This window comes from Equus przewalskii, chromosome 13 (assembly GCF_037783145.1).
Source record: "Equus przewalskii isolate Varuska chromosome 13, EquPr2, whole genome shotgun sequence".
Classification (NCBI taxonomy): Eukaryota; Metazoa; Chordata; class Mammalia; order Perissodactyla; family Equidae; genus Equus; species Equus przewalskii.
Genome location: NC_091843.1, coordinates 85,046,972 through 85,067,533, shown reverse-complemented (window position 1 = coordinate 85,067,533; position 20,562 = coordinate 85,046,972). Strand labels below are relative to the sequence as shown.

Genomic DNA, 20,562 nt, shown 5'->3' with positions numbered 1-20,562 from the left:
AGATAGCGCGTATATTTAGCCAAAAACCATGATTGTTTTTCATATACTGTAGTATATGATCAGATCTTGGTGTTTCCAGCTGAAAGGTTTTTTCACCTTCTTTTGCATGGGGACCCAGATAACAGGGACAGATGGAGAAACTGCTGAGAATACTGTGTAAAAATTTAGCCTTATTTATTGACACATTTGAAAACTTTCCTGAATCCAAACCCATATTTTACTTGTACTTAATGGCTTGTATTGACCTCACACAATGATAACTTTATTAGTAATTTGATTTGAGCCTACTTTGAGGATAGGTAGTCATATTTTTTAGGAAAAATGAATATTTATATTTGGAAGAATTATTAATTTTAGTATTTTGATATGTAGTATTTAGTATATGTAGGTAAATCTTACTTTTTTTCTTTTACCTAACTATATATAGGTAAATTTTGAGCAGGTACAACTTTTATTTACAGTGAGAAATGGATATCTTTTACAGTTAACTTTAAAGTAATAAATCTTGGCAGGCAGCCTAATCTCTAAATTGTAGAGATTTAAATAACTTTAAGAAGAATCTATTTTGTGGATACTTTGTTGGAATCGTTTTTTTTTTAAAAACTAATAGTAGGGAAAAATTTGCTTCTGAATGAAACAGAAACAATTAAAGAAAGTTTCTAAAGTGCCATTATCGGTAATCAGCATGGTGTTACATATGTTATCTAAATATTTGGTGCCTGATATTCAGCCAAGGAGATTTCATAGCATACATCCCTTTTTTCTTTTTTTTTCAGGATTATAAGAACATTGAGGCCTATCCTGAAATATTTCTCTAAATATGAGTAATAGAGGTCTTGTTTCAGTGTAAATGTGCATTTCTTTTGAGTTTTTGTCTCGTCTGGACTCCATATCCTTTATGTCTGTCTGTTTTAGGATATAGTAACATAATTTCATAATGTGGATCCTTAAATAACTGGCTAGACAGTGAGGAAAATTCTTTTGTGTAAAAATCTATTAGATCTCCATTATAATAGTCCTCGAGAGAGAAGAAATGTTTCCCTGAATGTAAAAAAGGGAGAAGAGCAAGTTTATGGAATTTTGTATTTTCCACATAATCATAAATTTTTTTTTACATGTTAATGTTTCTACATGAGCATGGTCATTCAGATGATGAAAGGGCTTTATAAATATGATAAAATTTCATTTGAGCATTGTTGTAAAGAAATTTATCTTTTTGTTACTTAACAGATGTTGAGTACCTACTATGACTTCTAGGACTGGGTTGATCTGCCTGAGTCTCTAGATCGAGGGGCTGGCAAAACTTTTCTATAAAGGGCCAAATAGTAAATATTTTAGACGTGGGCTACATGGGGCCTTTCTCACATATTCTTTTCTTTCTCTCTCTTTTTTTTTTTTTGAGGAAGATTAGCCCTGAGCTAACATCTGCTGCCAATCCTCCTCTTTGCTGAGGAAGACTGGCCCTGAGCTAACATCCATGCCCATCTTCTGTATGTGGGCTGCCTTACCACAGCATGGCTTGCCAAATGGTGCCATGTGCGCACCCGGGATCCGAACCTGGCGAACCCTGGGCCGCCAAAGCGGAACATCTGCACTTAACTGCTGCACCACTGGGCCGGCTCCTGTTTTCTCTCTTTTTTAAACAATGCTTTAAAAATGTAAAAATCGTTTAGCTTGCTGGCCCTACAAAACAAGCTAGAGGCATTATTTAGCCTATAGGCTGTAGTTTGCCAACCCTGCTGTAGGTGAATAAAACTGAATCATTCAAGTGTCATTTAAAATTTTATATTAGCCACTTTTACTGGAAACCTTTTTCAAATCTTTTATAAACTTGGAAGCTTTTTTTTTTAGCTTTTTACTATGGGAAATATCAAATAAATACAAAAATAGAATATAGTATCATAAATCTTCATGAAGCTTTAACAAATTACCAACATATGGCCAATCTTATTTCATTTATACCTTCCTCCCTTCTTAGTTTGAAGCAAATTTTATGTATTGTATGAGTTCATTCATAAGTATTTCAGTCTTCTGTTTTGTTATCTATCCCTTTGTTAATGCCATACTATCTTGAGTACTATAGCTATATAATAAGTAAGGGTAGAAGTCAGGCAGTTCTGACTTTTTTCTTCTTTGTCTTGGCTATTCTTGGTCTTTTGCCTTTCCAAATAAAATTTAAAATTATTTTCTCAATTTCTAGAAACAAGCATGGTGGCTTTTTATTTTTAACAATTTTTTACAAATTTTGATTATATTTACTCCATAGATCAATTTCAGGAGACTTGACAACAGTAGTCTTTTGATCCATGAACATGATCTGTATCACTCCATTTATTCAGGTCTTTAATTTCTCTCATCAGTACTTAGTAATTTTCAGTGTATAGGTCTTGTATACCTTTTGGGAAATATAATTCTAAATATTTCATATTCTTTTGCTGCTGTTGATAATTTCTTATTTTATTTTTCAAGTTCTTTTTACTTTTTTATTGCAGTAACATTGGTTTATAACATTATATAAATTTCAAGTGTACATCATATTTCGGTTTCTGTGTAGATTACATCATGTTCACCACCCAAAGACTAATTACAATCCATCACTGCACACATGTGCCTAAACACCCCTTTTGCCCTCCTCTCTTCTCCCTTCCCCTCCGGTAACCACCAATCCAATCTCTGTCTCTATGTGATTGTTTATTGTTGTTTATATCTTCTACTTATGAATAAGATCATACAGTATTTGGCCTTCTCCCTCTGAGTTATTTTGCTTAGCATAAATACCCTCGGGGTCCTTCCGTTTTTGTCACAAATGGCTGGATTTCATTGTTTGTTATGGCTGAGTAGTATTCCATTGCGTGTGTGTACCACATCTTCTTTATCCATTTGTCCCTTGATGGGCACCTAGGTTGCTTCCGAGTCTTGGCTATTGTGAATAATGCTGCAGTGAACAAAGGGGTGCATGTATTGTTACACATTCGTGTTTTTATGTTCTTTGGATAAATACTGATCAGTGGAATGGCTGGATGGTGTGGTAGTTCTATTCTTAATTTTTTGAAGAATCTCCATACTGTTTTCCATAATGGCTGCACCAGTTTGCACTCCCACCAGCAGTGTATGAGGGTTCTTTTCTCTCCACAGCCCCTCCCACACTTGTTGTTTCCTGTCTTGTTAATTATAGCCATTCTGACAGGTGTGAGGTGATGTCTCATTGTAGTTTTGATTTGCATTTCCCTGATAATTAATGATGTTGAACATCCTTTCATGTGCCTGTTGGCCACCTGTATATCTTTGGAGAAATGTCTCTTCAGATCTTTTGCCCATTTTTTGAGTTCTTAGTTTTTTTGTTATTGAGATGTATGAGTGCCTTATATATTTTGGATCTTGACACCTTATCAAATATATGGTTTGCAAATATCTTCTCCCAATTGTTAGGGTGTCTTTCCGTTTTGTTGATGGTTTCCTTTGCTTTGCTTTTTAGTTTGTTGTAGTCCCATTTGTTTATTTTTTCTGTTGTTTCCCTTGCCTGGTCAGACATGGTACTTGAAAATATGCTGTTAAGACCGATGTCGAAGAGTGTACTGCTTAAGTTTTCTTCTAGAAGTTTCATGGTTTCAGGTCTGATACATTCAAGTCTTTAATCCATTTTGAGTTAATTTTTATGCATGGTGTAAGACAATGGTCTACTTTCATTCTTTTGCGTCTGGCTATCCAGTTTTCCCAACACCATTTATTGAAGACACTTTCCTTTTTCCATTATATGTTCTTGGCTCCCTTGTCGAAAATTAGCTGTCCATAGATGTGTGGGTTTATTTCTAGGCTCTCGATTCTGTTCCATTGATCTGTGTGTCTGTTTTTGTGCCAGTACGATGCTGTTTTGGTTACTACAGCATTATAATATATTTTGAAATCAGGGAGTGTGATATACCTCCAACTTTGTTCTTTTTTCTCAGGATTCCTTTGGCTATTCGGGGTCCTTTGTTGTTCCATATAAATTTTAGGATTCTTCATTCCATTTCTGTCAAAAATGTCATTGGAACTTGGATAGAGATTGCATGGAATCTATAGGTTGCTTTAGGAAGTATGGGCATTTTAACTGTTAATTTCCAGTTTATAGATCTTTCACCGCTTTGGTTAGATTTATTCCTAAATATTTTATTCTTTTTGTTGCAATTATAAATGGGATTGTATTCTTCTTAATTTCTCTTTCTGCTACTTCATTGTTAGAGTATGGAAACACAACTAATTTTTGTGTATTGATTTTTTATCTTGCAACTTGACCATGTTCATTTATTATTTCTGAAAGTTTTTTGGTGGATTCTTTAGGATTTTTTGTCTGTAAAATCAGATCATCTGCAAATAGTGACAGTTTCACTTCTTCCTTTCCAATTTGGATCCCTTTTATTTCTTTTTCTTGCCTAACTGCTCTGGCCAGGATTTCCAATACTATGTTAAATAAGAGTGGTGAAAGTGGGCATCCTTGTCTGGTTCCTGTTTTTAGAGTGATAGCTTTCAGTTTTTTTCCATTGAGAATGATATTAGCTGTGGAACATGGTATATCACTTCATTTATTTAGGTCTTTAATTTCTTTCATCAGTATTTAGTAATTTTCAGTGTACAGGTCTTATATGCCTTTTGGGAAATATATTTCTAAATATTTCATGTTTTTTTGCTGTTATTGATACATTTTTAGAATGTAAATTTCCAATTGTTTTTTGCTAGTACTAGTATATATACTTTCTAGTCAATTATCTTTTTAGAAAAGTAAAACATAAGAGAAGCAGCCTTGGTTTGATATATTATGTTTGAATTTTCATTAGTTTTGTGGGCATGTCTTTCTCATTTTTTTAATAAAAACTTTGTATGGGAATTGACTAGAATTGTTTTTAGGCGTTATTTCTTCAAATATTTTCTTCTGTCCTTCTCCCATTCTCACCTCTCTTCCTGAGATTCCAGTTCTTTTCTGTTATTTGTGCTTAAGAGAGATGGCTTTTCCTATGCTACTTTTACATGAGGAGAGTTAGGCAGGTTGGCTTTCCTAGGTTTGTGGCTCTAGGAATCCTCTTCTGTTATGTGGTATTCAGCAGTATACTTTCTGAGACTTTTTCTCTTCTCTTCCCTTCTTTTATCTAGACCAGGGTTTTTCACCCTCTGCAATATTGGCATTTTGGGTCAGATAATCTTTGCTGTCAGAGATTGTCCTGTGCATTGTAGGATGTTTAGTGGCATCCTGGCCTCTACCTGCTAGATGCCAGTGATCACCATGTGGTGTCCCCCTTCCCTTCAATTATGACAACCAGAAATGTTTCCAGATATTGTCAAATGTCCCCTGGGAATTAGAATCATTCTAGTTCTAGACCTTGTTTCTTTTACCCCTAGTGACTCTGTATTGCTTAGTTTGGATTCTCCTCCTGGCGGTTTCTGCTTGATGTGTTGCTTTGTCTTAGAAGGGAGCCTCACTTAGTTTTGAAATTTCTGATCTTTCTATGATCCTGTTATGTTTACCTGTGAGTTGTGGCCTGTGAAACTCGCTTCCAATTTTGGTTGCTATCCTGCACTAAATTAGATGCCTCAATTTGAAGAAAGGGATGGCCAGGTAGTACTTAAGGGCAATTTGATTTCTGGCTGTTCTGGCTTCAGGGCTGTCCAAAATCCCTTTCCTCTTCTTCCTTTTTCTTTTGGTGAGGAAGATTGACCCTGAGCTAACACCTGTTGCCAATCTTCCTCATTTTGCTTGAGGAAGATTATTCCTTAGCAGACATCTGTGCCGGTCTTCCTTTATTTTTTGTATATAGGACACTGCCACAGCATGGCTTGATGAGCAGTTTGTAGGTCTGTGCCCGGGATCTGAAGTGGTGAACCCCGGGCCACTGAAGCAGAGTGTTTGAACTTAACCACTAGCTACCTGGCTGGCTCCTCCTCTTCTTTCTTAATGTTGCTGATACCATCTGGGTCTTGCTGCTGTTGGTGTTTGGTCCCAACTATTCATATTTTGGTGTTCATGATTGATACATAGTCAATTAATTGTGTTGTATTTGTTGGCTGTGTTTGTTTTGTTTTGGTTTGATCTATTTGTTTTGTTCTCCTCACTATTCTTTTTGCAGGGGTGGTTTATTTGGGGATATTAAAAAATTATGTCTCATTCGTTGCCAAGTTGCCTGGACTGCCTCTGCCTTCTTAAAATGAGTTCTAAACATGATAAAAGAAAATGTTTTAAATGCTGGGTGAGACTTGCGCTTGGTCTTGGACTCCGGGGAAGGCCTAGAGAGCGAGAGGTTGAAAATGCAAGAGAGCCCGGAAAACTCTAGAGGTATTTGTGTCCTGGAGACCACCAGAAGGCTTGGATACAGAAGTGTTGGTGAGGGGTCAGCTTTGAACAGAGGAGGAGGACAGTTTGTCTGACAGGAGAGGTGAAGAGATGAGATTTCATTCAGATATGTTAGTTTGCAAGTTTGCACTTAGCAAGCTGACTTGTCACATCTGGTATCCTCAATTTTCTTGGTAAACTTTAATGTGAAGTTATCTGCTAAATAAAGTGAGGTAAGTGTAGGGGGCTTGAAGAAAATAGTAAAGATTTTGGAATGGTGATGGTGTAAAATGGGAGCCATATCTCACCAGAGACGTGAAAGGGCCAACCTTAGGCTAGTCCTGTAACTACAAATTTGAAAGATGCCAATTTTGTGGTTTTTAATTTTTTTCAGTTTCATTTCTTAGAAACTCAGATATAAGAGCAGAGAAGGTGATTGTTCATATGGACTTAAGACTAGGATTTTGCAGGACAGGTGTTAGAGCATGACAAGGGAATAATGTTGTTGTGGAGCATGGACTGGATACGAAAGGAAATCACGCTGTTCAGGTACTGATAGGTCAGGAGAAAAGGGGAGATTCAAGGGAATCCGGGTCTGTGTGGTTCTAGAGCAGGTATGAGGGGAGTAAGAAAGTAAGAATTGGACAGATTGAAGCCAAGATAGTATATTGAAATTTAAAATTTCACAGCTAGAGAAGTTGTATTTTATTGTAAAGACCACATTATGCTATGAGAGTGTAACACTGATGAAAAATATTGGAGTAAGAAGTAGTTTAGAAATGGTGGGAATATGTTGTGATATGTAGCCCATTATAGGTAAGGAAATCACCTACGAGGATAGCAAGAGTTAGGTTGGAGGGGAAAGTGTGAACCAGATAGGTAGATAAACAGGGAGATCCATCTGTAGATGGCAACGAGAAGACAGGGTTCAGAGCAGTGTTGTAAGAATGGGGAAGAGGGTGGTTTGCATGAGCATGGAAGACCAGGGACTTTTCTTTCAAAGTCTGTTATATGTCTTATGAATATCAGGGATTGGGCAAACTTCTTTAAAGGGACAGATAGTAAATATTTTAGACTTTGCCACTCACATATGGTTCTTGTTGCATGTTTTTATTTGTTCATCTTTATAACCCTCTAAAAATGTAAAACCATTCTTAGGTCGTGTACCATCCCAAACCAGGCTGCTACGGAAGGTTGTAGTTTGCTGCCCCGTGGATTATACTCATTATGAATGATCTGTGACTGCACTTTTCTGTGACTTGTCAGTGGTACTTTGCTTTGTCAAATTAGTAACTGTTTCAGATACTAAGTGACTTGTTACTTAAGTAAGAGTAGTTTTGTGTTGGAAGGTGTTAAGGAGATAATATATATTTATTTTTTAAATACCGTCGGTAGTATTGTTTTACACTTCTCAGTATGGTAATTACTTTTACATTTCTAAACAAAATTTTTACTTTTTTTGCGGTGAATTCAAGTTGAGTCAGCAGATATTGGAGCTATTTGAAGCATGTCAGCAGCAAGTAAGCGATTTAAAGAAGAAAGAACTCTGTCGAACACAGCTGCAGAGAGAAATTCAGCTGTTATTTCCACGTACGGTTCCCTATTTTGCATGCCCTTTTTTGTATATGCATTCTGATTTAAAATTTTAAATAATACCTTATAATTCTCTTCTATTTCTTTAGAAAGCAGACTTTTTTTGGTGGGATCCTCTTTGAATGGATTTGGTACCCGGAGCAGTGATGGTGATTTATGTCTAGTTATTAAAGAGGAACCAGTAAGTAATGAAACATTATTCCAACTGTGTTTCTTGTGTTAAGTCATTTAAGAAATTTCATATAAAAGTCATTGAAGAAAATAACTTTTTTTGTTTTAATTACTTCTTTGGATTCTCTGTTTATAATAATTCAAGGAAGGCTAGGAAATGCTTCTTTTTCTTTTAAGGCATGTGCCCAGTAAACATAATAGGAATTTTAGCATTCATTTCTAAGTTGTTAAAGTGAGATGGCTTCACTGTCTTTTTCAAGAGCTGTGCCTCTATTTTGAAACATTATTGGGATGGGTATGTTACCAGGATGCAGTAAAGAAGGAGAGCATGTGTCAGTATTATCTTCTTGATATATTTCCTTTCCATTTGAATTCTCCATGATTGTATTTTCAATGTTTTATCTTATTTCCCCTTGAAAAGGCTATGGGGTTTGGAGTTCTTATTTTGGGAATACAAAGAGATTTCACTGAAATTTAAAATAAGACTATTGTGATTTAATAAATTTTTCTGATATTTTGGCTTTGTTTCTTCTCTTTATTTTTACTTAGCAACCAAATTTTCTTCTTTAGTATTATGTTTATTTGAATTTCCTGTTAACTGATACTCTTGTGTATCCTTAATACCACAGTAATTGGTGTTCATTAAGCTGACCTGAAGCAGCCTCTTTAATATGCCGAGGTCTCTTCTGAATTACCAAAGATTAATTTCAGTATAATTTAATGTGGCTTATTATATTCCACCTCTTTATAAATATAAAAAATCTATTGAATAGTAATATATATTTTTACTGTTTCTATTATCCCACTAACAAAATTGGCTTCCAGTTACTGCAAATCAGAAAGAGATTTATTCTGGGAAAGAAACTCTGATATTTCCTAGGCTTTGAAATCATATAAAGGAACAGTAAAGAAACCCTTCAGAAATAATAAACATAGCGGAAAATATTAGAGTTTTAATTAAAACTTCCTCATGCAAGTAGACTACACTTGGGCACAGCCCACTAATCCTCCAGTCTTCTCCACATGTTTGAATCAGCTTGTCACAATCATGCTCACACTGAGACACCACAGATGTGACCCTTATCCCTGAGCAGCTCGCAGTCTAGAGAGGGAAATACATGATGTTGCAGAAAGTTAAAATTCTGTTTATTTTTCTTGGAAAGGATTACTTTTTGTAGATTAGTACTAAAGGAAAAAAATGACGTATATGGCTGCTTCGCTATTTCTTTTAATGTTGCGCTTTAAGTTTAAGATCAGGAATTGATTTAGAAATGTTGATGTGAAGACAGCAGAAAGGTTGACTTTTTCTATAATGTAATTTAGTGAATAGTGAGAAATAACTCCAAAGAAAAGTATACTTTGTATGTTTTCTCTTTGTTGAGATACATTAAGAAAATAAAACACTAAGTTTAGAAAGATAATGAAAAAACACTTTATTTTTAACTTTTCAGTGTTTTTTTCAGGTAAATCAGAAGACTGAAGCACGACATATACTCACCTTAGTCCATAAACACTTCTGTACTAGACTTTGTAAGTTTGATATGCCTCAAGTTCCTATGTCATCTGACATAAGTATTTATTTATAGTGTCTCTCACTTTATTTTCTGGTAAGAATTGTTTATTTTCTGGTCAGGATATGTATAATGTGGATCCTTTTTTTCCAAATGAATTCCTTTTACCTTTTGACTAAAAAGAAGAGTAACATTTATTCGGCAATTCTTTATTGAGTTTACTGAATGCAGTGGGGAATTCAAAGATATCATAAGCTTCAGTTCTTTTTCTCAAAAAAAGCTTTTTCTCATAAGCTTCAGTTCTTTTTACGCAAAAGATTTTGCGTAAGCTCACTAAGCAGATTTTCATCCACATTTTAAACCGTCTCAAATAATTTATTTTAAACTTCCAGAGAATATTGTGGACAGTTGAAGCCACACTATGTGATGTTGGAAAGACATTTGTCCATTTGTTTAACAGATATTCCTTATGTGTCAGGCTTTGAGCTGGAAAATACAAAGTCAAGTAACAAGTTATTGCCCTTGAACAGTTTATATCTGTTGTAGGAGAGAAATAAATCAAGTGATTTATTTCGGTGGACTTAAGTTTTCACATCTGTAAAATACAGGAATAATTCATATCTTAAGTGGATTTTTAATAGCTATTAGAATCATAAAATATTAAAAATGGAAGGGACCTTAGAGATCGTCTAATTCAAATGAAAGGTTTTTTTTTTCCCTTTGGTTGTTGTTTTTAATAGTTAAGGAGACCGGTGATCAATCGGTTTAATAATTTCCCTGAGGAGTATAGTTTGTTCTTTGGTGTCAGAACCTGTGGTCAGAACTCGAAACTTTCAACTCCTAATCTTATTTCTCGCTAAACCTCACTGAATTCTTGCCTATAAATTCTCTTTGAAGCCTGGTGTATTTATTACTTTGCTCATAAAAAGCATTATAACAAAATTTTTAGTTTTTAAATCTGGTCTTATGGTTTTCTTTAGTTAAGACTTAAGAAATTGCTCATTTGGGAGAAATTTGCAGTTTCTTTTTTCTACATTGCTGTATTTTCCTAGTTTTCTAAGTTTTCTACAATGAACATTATTACTTTCAAGTCAGAAAAACATTTTTTTTTGAAGTTTGATGGAGTAAAAAATATGTGTATGTGTTCTTCCTCTCAGAAATCATGCTTATTTGAACGTGTCGCTGCCCCTTGTATCATGTTGCAAGCGTTTCCACATTTAAGACTGTTTGTAAATATGATTTATATGGCTGTTATAATATCTTGCCATGTGTTGTGCCAGAATTTAGCTATCCCCCTGTTGCTATCCTAGATATTTTTCATAACGCTCTGATGAACTTCTTGATAAATGTTATTAGATATTAGACCACATTTCTGAAAATAACTTTAATAGCCCCCTAATCCAGTCTTAGAAGAATTCAGTAATGTCCTTTCTGTGCTTTCTTTCTCAAAGACTGTGTTTTCTTTAATTGTTTTAGCTTAGTAAAATGCTTTTTTTTAAAAATGTGCATTGGAATACTATGAATTTGAGAAACACTTACAGATATTCTCATTATCTTTTACCCTTCAGCTGGCTACATTGAGAGACCTCAGCTGATTCGAGCAAAAGTGCCAATTGTGAAGTTCAGGGATAAAGTCAGGTAAGTAATTATTGAATTCCCTTTTTTCAGTTGCTTTAGATCATTTTTAGATATTCTTTTGATGTAGATAATTAAGAAATGTATGTTATAGCATAATAGCTTATTGTCATCAGTTTTGAGAAATCACTTGATTTGGTCTTTGAAATGGTTTTTTAAAATAGTCTGCTCGCTTCTTCATGCTTAACTGTACTTAGTTATTCTGCTTGACATTTTGAAAATTTGAGACTATCCAATTTAAGGAATATATGCATATTTATATTTCAGATTTTTAAATGATCTCTTTCCTTTTGGAAATGTAATGCACTCTTAAGAACATATCTTAATTGATGAAATTTGATGTATATTTGTATCAAGGGAATTGTTGTAATTATGTCTATCTGTATATTCTACCAGCCTGAGTTCTGAATTTCTTATGAGCATTGGAATTAGAATCTTTTATATAGTATCTGAATATAAAATGTAAATAGTTAGGTGTTAACTTTCATTGGTTAAAAAAGAGTTGTTTTCTAAAAAATAGATAGTATTGTGATAAATCAGGTTTTTCTAGCCTAGTTTTATAAAAGTAATACTGAAATTGTTTATATAAATGTAAGTGTAAATATATACACAGTTGATCCTCATTATTCATGGATTCTGTGTTTACGAATTCTCCTACTTGATAAAATTTATTTTGTAACCTCAAAGCCCCCCAAATTGATACTTGCAGCAGTTTCATGGTCACTCCTACACAGGGCAGAGTGGGGAAAATTTTGAGTTACCTGATGCACTTATTCCCAGCTGAGGTTAAAAAATGTGACACTCCACCTTCCTGTTTCAGCTCTCATACTGTAAACAGTTGTCCTTTTCATGATCTAGTTAATGCCATGTTTTTACATTTTTGTGCTTTTTGTGGGTGAGTTTGCTGTTTAAAATAGCCCCTAATCATAGTGCTGAGATACTGCCTAGTGTTTGTGTGTACAGAGCTGTGATGTGTGTTATGAAGAAAATACCTGTGTTAGATATCCTTCGTTCAGGCATGAGTGTTCTTGGCCATGACTTCACCATTGTGGATCAACAATATATTAAATAAGGTGTCTTGAAACAGACACACACAAAGCAAAGTTACATACTGATCAGTTGATGAAAATGTTGTGTCTGGGGCCAGACCCAGAGCCCAAGTGGTTAAATTGGGCATGCTCTGCTTTGGCAGCCTGGGTTTGGTTCCCAGGTGTGGATCTACACCACTTGTCTGTCACTGACCATGCTGTGGTGATGGCTCACATACAAAAAGAGGAAGATCGGCAGTGGATGTTAGCTCAGGGCGAATCTTCCTAAGCAAGAGGAAAAGAAAAAGGAAGAAAATATTGTGTCTGGAGACCCATGGAAACCTAACCCTTTGTTGCCCCTAGGAGCAATGGTTTAGTATTCACAAATTCAGCATTTGCAGCAGGTTTATAGAACATGACTACTATGAATATCAGAATTGACTGACTATATATATGTTTTAAACAAATCTCTAGATATATGCCTGGCTCAGACCTTCCCCTCCATTCATTCCAACATCCATCCCATCTATAAATATTTACTGAGTTTTTATCAAGTAAATAACAGAAATTTCTAAAGCATAAAGATATAGGGAGATAAAACATAAACTAAACGTAAAACGATTAGCTAATTATAATTGTTTTTAAAAATATATGATTGTAGTTATATAAACAATTTAATCTTTTTCCATTTAGGATTATTATACAATTTTTTTTCATTGTTAAGTATTCTTTAAAATACCATTTTATAATTCTTCTCTATACAAACCATTAAAAACTCCTAATACCGAGAGATAACTGATGTTAATGTTTTGATGTAAACTTATCAGTCTCCTTTCTGTGAATATGAATGCATAAGAATTTTTAAAATTAAAATTGAGATCATACTTTTTTACTTAACCATATATTGTGAATACTTATATCATTGAATATTTTCTGGCTTCATTTTTAATGGCTTGACAGTATTTCATTGAGTGAGTATATAGTCATTAACTTACCCATTCCTCTATTAGAATAAGCATTTTGTGCATAAAATTTTTTCCATATTAAGGATTACTTTAGTATTTCTGGAAGTAGAATTTGAAGCAAGTACTGTGGATATCTTTAAAGCTCTGAATTCATATTTTTGGAAACATTTTTAATTGCGGACTAGTTTTCATCCAAGTGTTTTTTCTGTTCTGTTGAGTTATATAGAGGAAGTGCAAACTGGTTTCCGCAATAAGACTTGCACAAACAAAATTAAAGATTATAACTCCAGGGGGCCAGCCCTGTGGCCGAGTGGTTAAATTTGCACACTCCGCTTTGGTGGCCTGGGGTTTGCTGGTTTGAATCCTGGGTGTGGACCTACACACTGCTCATTAAGCCATGCTGTGGCAGAATCCCACATTGAAGAGCTAGAATGACTTACAACTAGGATATGCAACTATGTACTGGGGGTTTGAGGAGATAAAAAGAAAAAAAAGAGGAAGATTGGCAACAGATGTTAGCTCAGGGCCAATCTTCCTCACCAAAAAGCATACATTAAAAAAAAAAAGAAAGAATATAACTCCATTGTTACCATAAGTTTCTCAAAGCCAAAGTCATATGATATCTGAAGTGTTAATGCCACTATCTTTTTTTTTTTTTAGATATTGGCACCTGAGCTAACAACTGTTGCCAATCTTCTTTTTTTTTTCTTCTTCTCCCCAAAGCCCCCCAGTAGGTAGTTTTATATTCTAGTTGTTAGTGCCTCTGGTTGTGCTATGTGGGACACCGCCTCAGCATGGCCTGATGAGCGGTGCCATGTCCATGCCCAGGGTTTGAATGGGCGAAACCTTGGGCCGCCAAAGCGCAGTGTGCAAACTTAATCACTTGGCCACGGGGCTGGCCCCTGCCACTGTCCATTTTTATCAATGTGAATGGATAATTGGAAGATTATAGAATTTCTTTCCCCAAAACAAGAAAATCTGAATGGTAAATTTCAAATTTTATAAGTAAAAGCTGTAGAAAGGAAATTTGTTGTTTTTATTTTAGGCAGTCTTTTCATAGAAAAACTCATTGTTCAGAAGTTGGACCTGATAGTATTTGGGTCCATTACTTATACATTAAGTAATCTTTCCTTTTATTTTGAGTTTAGCCATTCTTTATAGATCCGATTATTATTGTCCTATTTTCTAAATTGTGAATTGCATGGTATCTTTGCTTTCAAAGAACTATCGGTTATGTGTTTGGTGTAGTTCTTCCCAGATATCAGTGGCTATATTTGGCATGATATTATAATTTTCCAACCTTTTGGGAGGGAATATAATACATAGACAGCTTTTGTTTTTTCACCTGTGCTTTATTTGGCTTTTTATTCCTACTGTTTTAAAGCAAATGATGCTATAATTCCACATTAGGTGAGAATATATAACTTAGTGGGTTAACTTGCCCAGAAATGTTTTTGGTCACATTATTTTATCTGGAAAGGATTGCAGAATTTTAAAATTTCTTTTGGTCAGGATAAGTGGAGCCTTAGCAGTACATTACAGATCTTTAACAGTAATCCTATTTTATATTTCTAATACACACTATATCATATTAAAATGGTATACTGAGTATATATTCATTCTTACTTCTTTAGCGCCTCATTTGAAAGTCCTTGGCCTTTAGGCCATACTATTTTTGCATCATTGGATGGATGGATATTAATTTAGTTATGGGGAAATTGTTTAATTTGTACTTGAGTTAAAAATTTGTTTTTTTTTAATAGTTGTGTGGAGTTTGACTTGAATGTAAACAATATTGTTGGAATAAGAAACACATTCCTTCTGAGAGCTTATGCATACCGTAAGTTTTTTGTTTGTTTCTAAATAATTATCAGCTTCTCTGTTTATCTTTTATTCTTTTTAAAGATGTTTGTAGTAAATAGTGACATCTCTTTTCTTGTGTTTATGTATAATGTCCATTTTATTATATGCGTACTATGTTGCTGCACTAGCATCATATACTATCAGAGTTGTAGGTCAATAAAATGAATTTTAATAATATATAATTTTTAGAAGGCAACTAAAGTACATTTTAGAAGTAAGGCACATTTATGGTGAACACAGTATTTAATACACAGGGAAGCAATGTTCTTTTTGTTGGCGTGGAATTGGGAAATGATGTGAACTTTCAAAGAAACTGTAATATCTTCTTACCATTTTTAAGTTTTAATTTTACTTTCAGTTGAAAATCGAGTTCGTCCGTTAGTACTGGTGATTAAGAAGTGGGCGAGTCACCATGAGATAAATGATGCCAGTCGTGGTACTTTAAGCAGCTATAGTCTTGTATTGATGGTTTTGCACTATTTACAAAGTAAGTATTACAGGTTTTCCCCAATGTTTTAAATGGAAATGCAGTTAAACTTCATTATGGTGTCTTCCCTGTTGACCCTCCCTTCAAGTAGCATTGTTTTAAAAAGTTCTTTGTAAGGCCCATAAAACCATATTTCCTATTTTTTTGCTTTGAACAAATGTTTTAGAAATGTTATTCCCTGAAAAACATTATAAAGAAGTTTCACTGTTTTATTCTTTTGACAGTTTTCTATATTCACTTTTGTATTCAAAGAACTTTTACCACTGTATTGTGGACCATTATCTTGAGGCGCATGAATGTTCAGAAGGCCTATAAAAATAAACTCAAGCACCATCCATCATGTTTTATGTTTTTCACTTGAGACAGGAATTAAATGATTTTCTTGTTGGTCAAAGAAGCTTTTATTCCCTGTGAGCTGACGTGGAGATTGGGTGGAAGTCTTGAGGTTAATGTAATGGAAGACCATTTTCCAGGATGTCTAGGTCTGATCTGTTCTGGGTTAATGATATTTCCACAGTTTAGAAAGCAGTGTTGTAATATTTGTATTCGTACCCTTTGAGTTTATGATTCCATTTCTAAGAATTTATCCTAAGGTAATTATCAGGGATGCATATATGGATTTATATATATGGCTGTTTTTCATGGAGTTTATTGAAATAATAAAAGATTAGAAATAATCTTAAGTTTTTAAGAATGGGAGAATAATTAAACTAATTATAATATGTCCTACTGTGAAATTTACACAGCCACTAAAAATCACGTTTTCAGGATATTTATGATTTAAGAAAATATTCATGATATTGTCATATATAACGTGATACCAGTTTTATTTAAAAAATGATAATTATGGGGCTGGCCTGGTGGTGCAGCGGTTAAGTTCGCATGTTCTGCTTCTCGGTGGGCCAGGGTTTGCTGGTTCGGATCCTGGGTGGGAACATGACACCGCTTAGCACACCATGCTGTGGTGGGCATCCCACATACAAAGTGGAGGAAGATGGGCATGGATGTTGACTCGGGGCTGGTCTTCCTCAGTAAAGGGAGGAGGATTGGCAGTAGTTAGCTCAGGGCTAATCTTCCTGAAAAAAAAAAAAGTTCCTAGCACCTAAAATGATCAATAAATGGTACTTAACTGTTAAAAAAAAAAAGATAATTATATTTGAGTTTGTATGTGTGTTAATTTGTATACAAATATTGAAAAGGTGTGTGCCAAAAATTTATCAGGGGTTATTTATGTACACCAGGATTTGTTTTCTTTATATATTACTGTGCTTGTAGATGTTTTATAATATATGTTAAATGAGAGTATATTTTTATTTGAACTATAGAATCAGATAAATTTTTTTGAGTTAGTGAAAGAGACATATAATTAAATGGGCCAAAGTTTTATGACTCGGTCATCAGAAAGGTTAGATAATCTTCCTCTTTGTTGTTAAAAAATTTCAAGCTAATTTTAATACATGTATTTTTATTGCTGACTAGTCTTGGATATACACTAGTTTGATGATTGATTTGCCTTTCTCAAAACATTTGAAACATATGATGTTGACTGTTTTAAATACTACTTTCTATCTCTCTAATCATTTTTTGTCCAGTTTTTTAGTTCAGTCTGAAACATGTTACTTTTGATGCTTTTTTAGTGAACTCTGTCCCCTTGTGGATTACAGTTCACTTTTATTAAAAATTGAATAGATTGAAATATTTCTTATAAAATATAAAGAATAATATGACAGGTACTCATGTACCACCACCTACTGTGTATTCATTCCTTTGTTTCAGTTGTGATTTAAAAATTAGATTTGACTAAAGCGTTTACCATACCTGAGCATCCATAGTATGTGCCCTACCCCCTGTTCTTATGGTTTATGTTAGAAATTTTAATTTGATTGTCTTCTTTAGAAAATGTACTTTAATCCCAGATGCCCCGAAGTGGTTTTGCAAGCAGGTTGAAAATTCAAGCATTAGTATTTTACCAGTGTAGTGAACTTATGTTAAAATTATTTTAGATTTTGTTAAACATATTTTTTTCTTGACAAAGTGGTCTCATTTACTGCTGTTGGTTTGTAATTAATGGTACTATCATCAACCATTTCTAGGCCTTTGTTAAAGGATGTCAGCTTTAACAAACACCAGACCTAATGTAACCCTATACTTTGGCAAATTTAAGCTACTCCTGCTTAGAATAAATTAGAGAGATTGAAATAAGTAGTTGCTTTTTCTGTTATGCAAGTGTCTGCAAGATGTATTGAGCAGTTCCAGTTCTGCCATAGTGAGCTAGTGTTTTGTGATTTATTCCACCTCTCTGGCCTTAATATTCTTATCTGTGGCAGGAATAGTTGGATCAGATGACTTTTAAGTTTTGTTTAACTTCATAAATGACTTAATATCTTTTCTGCCATGAACAGAGAAAGGAAACAGGTTCTCTGTAGAAAGATTGAAAAGATTAACTAAAGCATTTTTTAGAATGAACTTCAACAGTCAATAATAGATGACATATGCTTGAAAAGGTGACTGGTGAAAGCAAGGGGAAAAAGGCATTGAGAAGAGATTTTAATGGCAATCTAAGATTGAGTTAATAATACAGGCAAAAGTATAAACTGGTGAGAATTAATAATATGAATGAATATTCGTGGATGGTTTGCTGTGTTACCAGGTACAGAACTATCTTAGGCATTTTTAAATTTTTTTTGTGTTTTCAGAATTAGTGGTTGCTTAGTGTTGTTGAAGATCTGCTCTTTGAAAAGAGTGAAGTCCGCAGGTTTGAGGTCCAATAGAACACAGCCGGAGTCTCCCAGAGTGTGTTTGAGGTCCAATAGAACACAGCCGGAGTCTCCCAGAGTGTGTTTGAGGTCCAATAGAACACAGCCGGAGTCTCCCAGAGTGTGTTTGAGGTCCAATAGAACACAGCCGGAGTCTCCCAGAGTGTGTTTGAGGTCCAATAGAACACAGCCGGAGTCTCCCAGAGTGTGTTTGAGGTCCAATAGAACACAGCCGGAGTCTCCCAGAGTGTGTTTGAGGTCAAATAGAACACAGCCGGAGTCTCCCAGAGTGTGTTTTGCTTTGGAGTAACATAAGCATTTGAAAAACTACTGAACGCTTTGAGGTTACTGTCAGGAGAGTGTTAATGAATAACTGCCGCAGTACACTGAGTGCTTCTGTAATGACCGGTATTTTTAAATCTTTAAGGTTGTCAGACAAGGGATTTACTGAATGATATCCCTGCCCCCAAAAGCTGAGTTCTAAAGGCTTCTTGTCTGTTGAAAGGCCCTAACTCAGTGGTTAGTATTTGTTTTTCTCTTCTAGCGTTCTAGTTATGATTCAAGAGTGAGAGGTTTTTTTTTCCCTAATTCTGTATAACCCTTTCTTCATCTTTTTTTAAATTGAGATTTTATTTTACTAGGAGTATTTAGTGGCAAAGAAATTCAGGTTTTTACATGAGTAAACTAATTTCTAGTAAGATTTTCTAATTTGGCTTTTCTATTGTGACAAAAATTACTAGAAAGCCATTTTAAAATGTTATACAAATACAGAGACTTTTAGAATTAAAGTGGCTGGGGCTTGAGTTTGTTTGTAGGGGCTTCTAGGATTTTGAACTTTTGAATACCTCTGGAGAAAAAAATATGTATCCTTACTTCCTAAGAGTGATTTTGGTAAGTAGTGAGTGAGGCTTTTCCCCTAATAGTCAGATACTGTGAACATTCTAGACTACCATGAAATTTCATTTTATTCAAATTTTCCACTTGGGAATAAAGCATGATACAGAAGGGAGATTTAAATACTATATGGTAGAAATTTATACATTTATAGTCATAATTGGAGACCATGTAAATTGGTCATAATGTTTGATTATACGTACATTAATGTATTCCAGAAGTCATTTTTTAAAAGTTTGTGCTAAATAGCAAATTAAAAGTGAATTAAAGTTTGTTACTGAGTTTATTTAGTTATATGCATTATTTCTAATTCTTAAATACATAGTTTATCATACGGTACTGTATTTGGTCTTTAATCTTAAAGAAATCTTGAAAATGCATTATTTGTATCTTATCATACTCAAGACATCATATTTTAATTATTTCTTATATAGTGAATATTAGACACTTTGCCTTTCATGCCTTTCCATTTACATTGTAGTTATGTGAAATTACTATTAATGCATTTACTGAGGTTGGATTTGGATAAAACTATTAAAGGGTGAAGAGTGACAATTAAAAAATATAGTAGCATATGAAGATAGTGATTTCTTTATATGAAATTTTATTTATTTTATAGTTTACTGGTGTAAATTTTCTAATTCAGATTTCTAATTTTGCTGAGGCTTTCCTTTGTAAAATTAATTAATTAAGTTGAAGGTTTTTTCAGGGTTTTTTCTAGTAGATCAATTTCCTAAGACAATCTATTTTGGTGTTATTGTTTATTAGAAGAAATTAAATAATAAAAGGACAGTTATGATAAACTGTTGTTCTTTCATGATGTAGTATCATTGGCCTGTATTTAAAAAAAAATTTTTTTTGATAGTAACATCCATCTTAACAATGTCCATTCAGTATCTGTAGAACAGTTCTTGTCTTGCTTATTTTGTGTGTGTCTGATGTTGGACCAAATGATGTGTGTCCGTTTATTGATGCCCTATTATTCTAAAACCATGTAATGAACATTGGTTTATATAGATATATATGTAGATATATATATAGCTTATTAGCAAATCTTAAATTGTCAACTTAGATATATTTTGAATTTAAATCTTTAGGGATCAGAATTAATTTCACAAAATATATGAAAACTGTTGAGCAGAAACCCTTATAGTCTCATACCTGGAGTGTAGCTGACAAATTATTGCTTTGTAAAATGAATTATGTGAATCACAGAAGCTTTAAACTTTTTTTTTTATAGCCCTACCTGAACCCATCCTTCCATCCATCCAAAAAATTTACCCAGTAAGTGTTTCTTATAAATTATTATAATACATATTATGGCAAGTATATGTGGAACTATTATATGCAATATTAAT

At 34.0% G+C, this 20,562-nt stretch overlaps 1 protein-coding gene across 2 annotated transcripts in view; it reads left to right on the top strand.

Annotated features, from left to right (window-relative positions):
• The window catches only part of TENT2 (terminal nucleotidyltransferase 2), a 61,585-nt gene that overhangs the window by 19,222 nt on the left and 21,801 nt on the right, over positions 1-20,562 (top strand). Inside the window, exons 6-12 of one of the 2 annotated variants that reach the window (XM_070571542.1) lie at positions 7,777-7,891; positions 7,984-8,075; positions 9,529-9,595; positions 11,145-11,214; positions 14,968-15,044; positions 15,426-15,554; positions 20,445-20,488. In XM_070571542.1, coding sequence (XP_070427643.1) covers positions 7,777-7,891; positions 7,984-8,075; positions 9,529-9,595; positions 11,145-11,214; positions 14,968-15,044; positions 15,426-15,554; positions 20,445-20,488 — 594 coding nt within the window. Of the gene's footprint in view, positions 1-7,776; positions 7,892-7,983; positions 8,076-9,516; positions 9,596-11,144; positions 11,215-14,967; positions 15,045-15,425; positions 15,555-20,444; positions 20,489-20,562 lie in introns of both variants that reach the window. The other variant, XM_070571541.1, reaches the window with a different exon arrangement.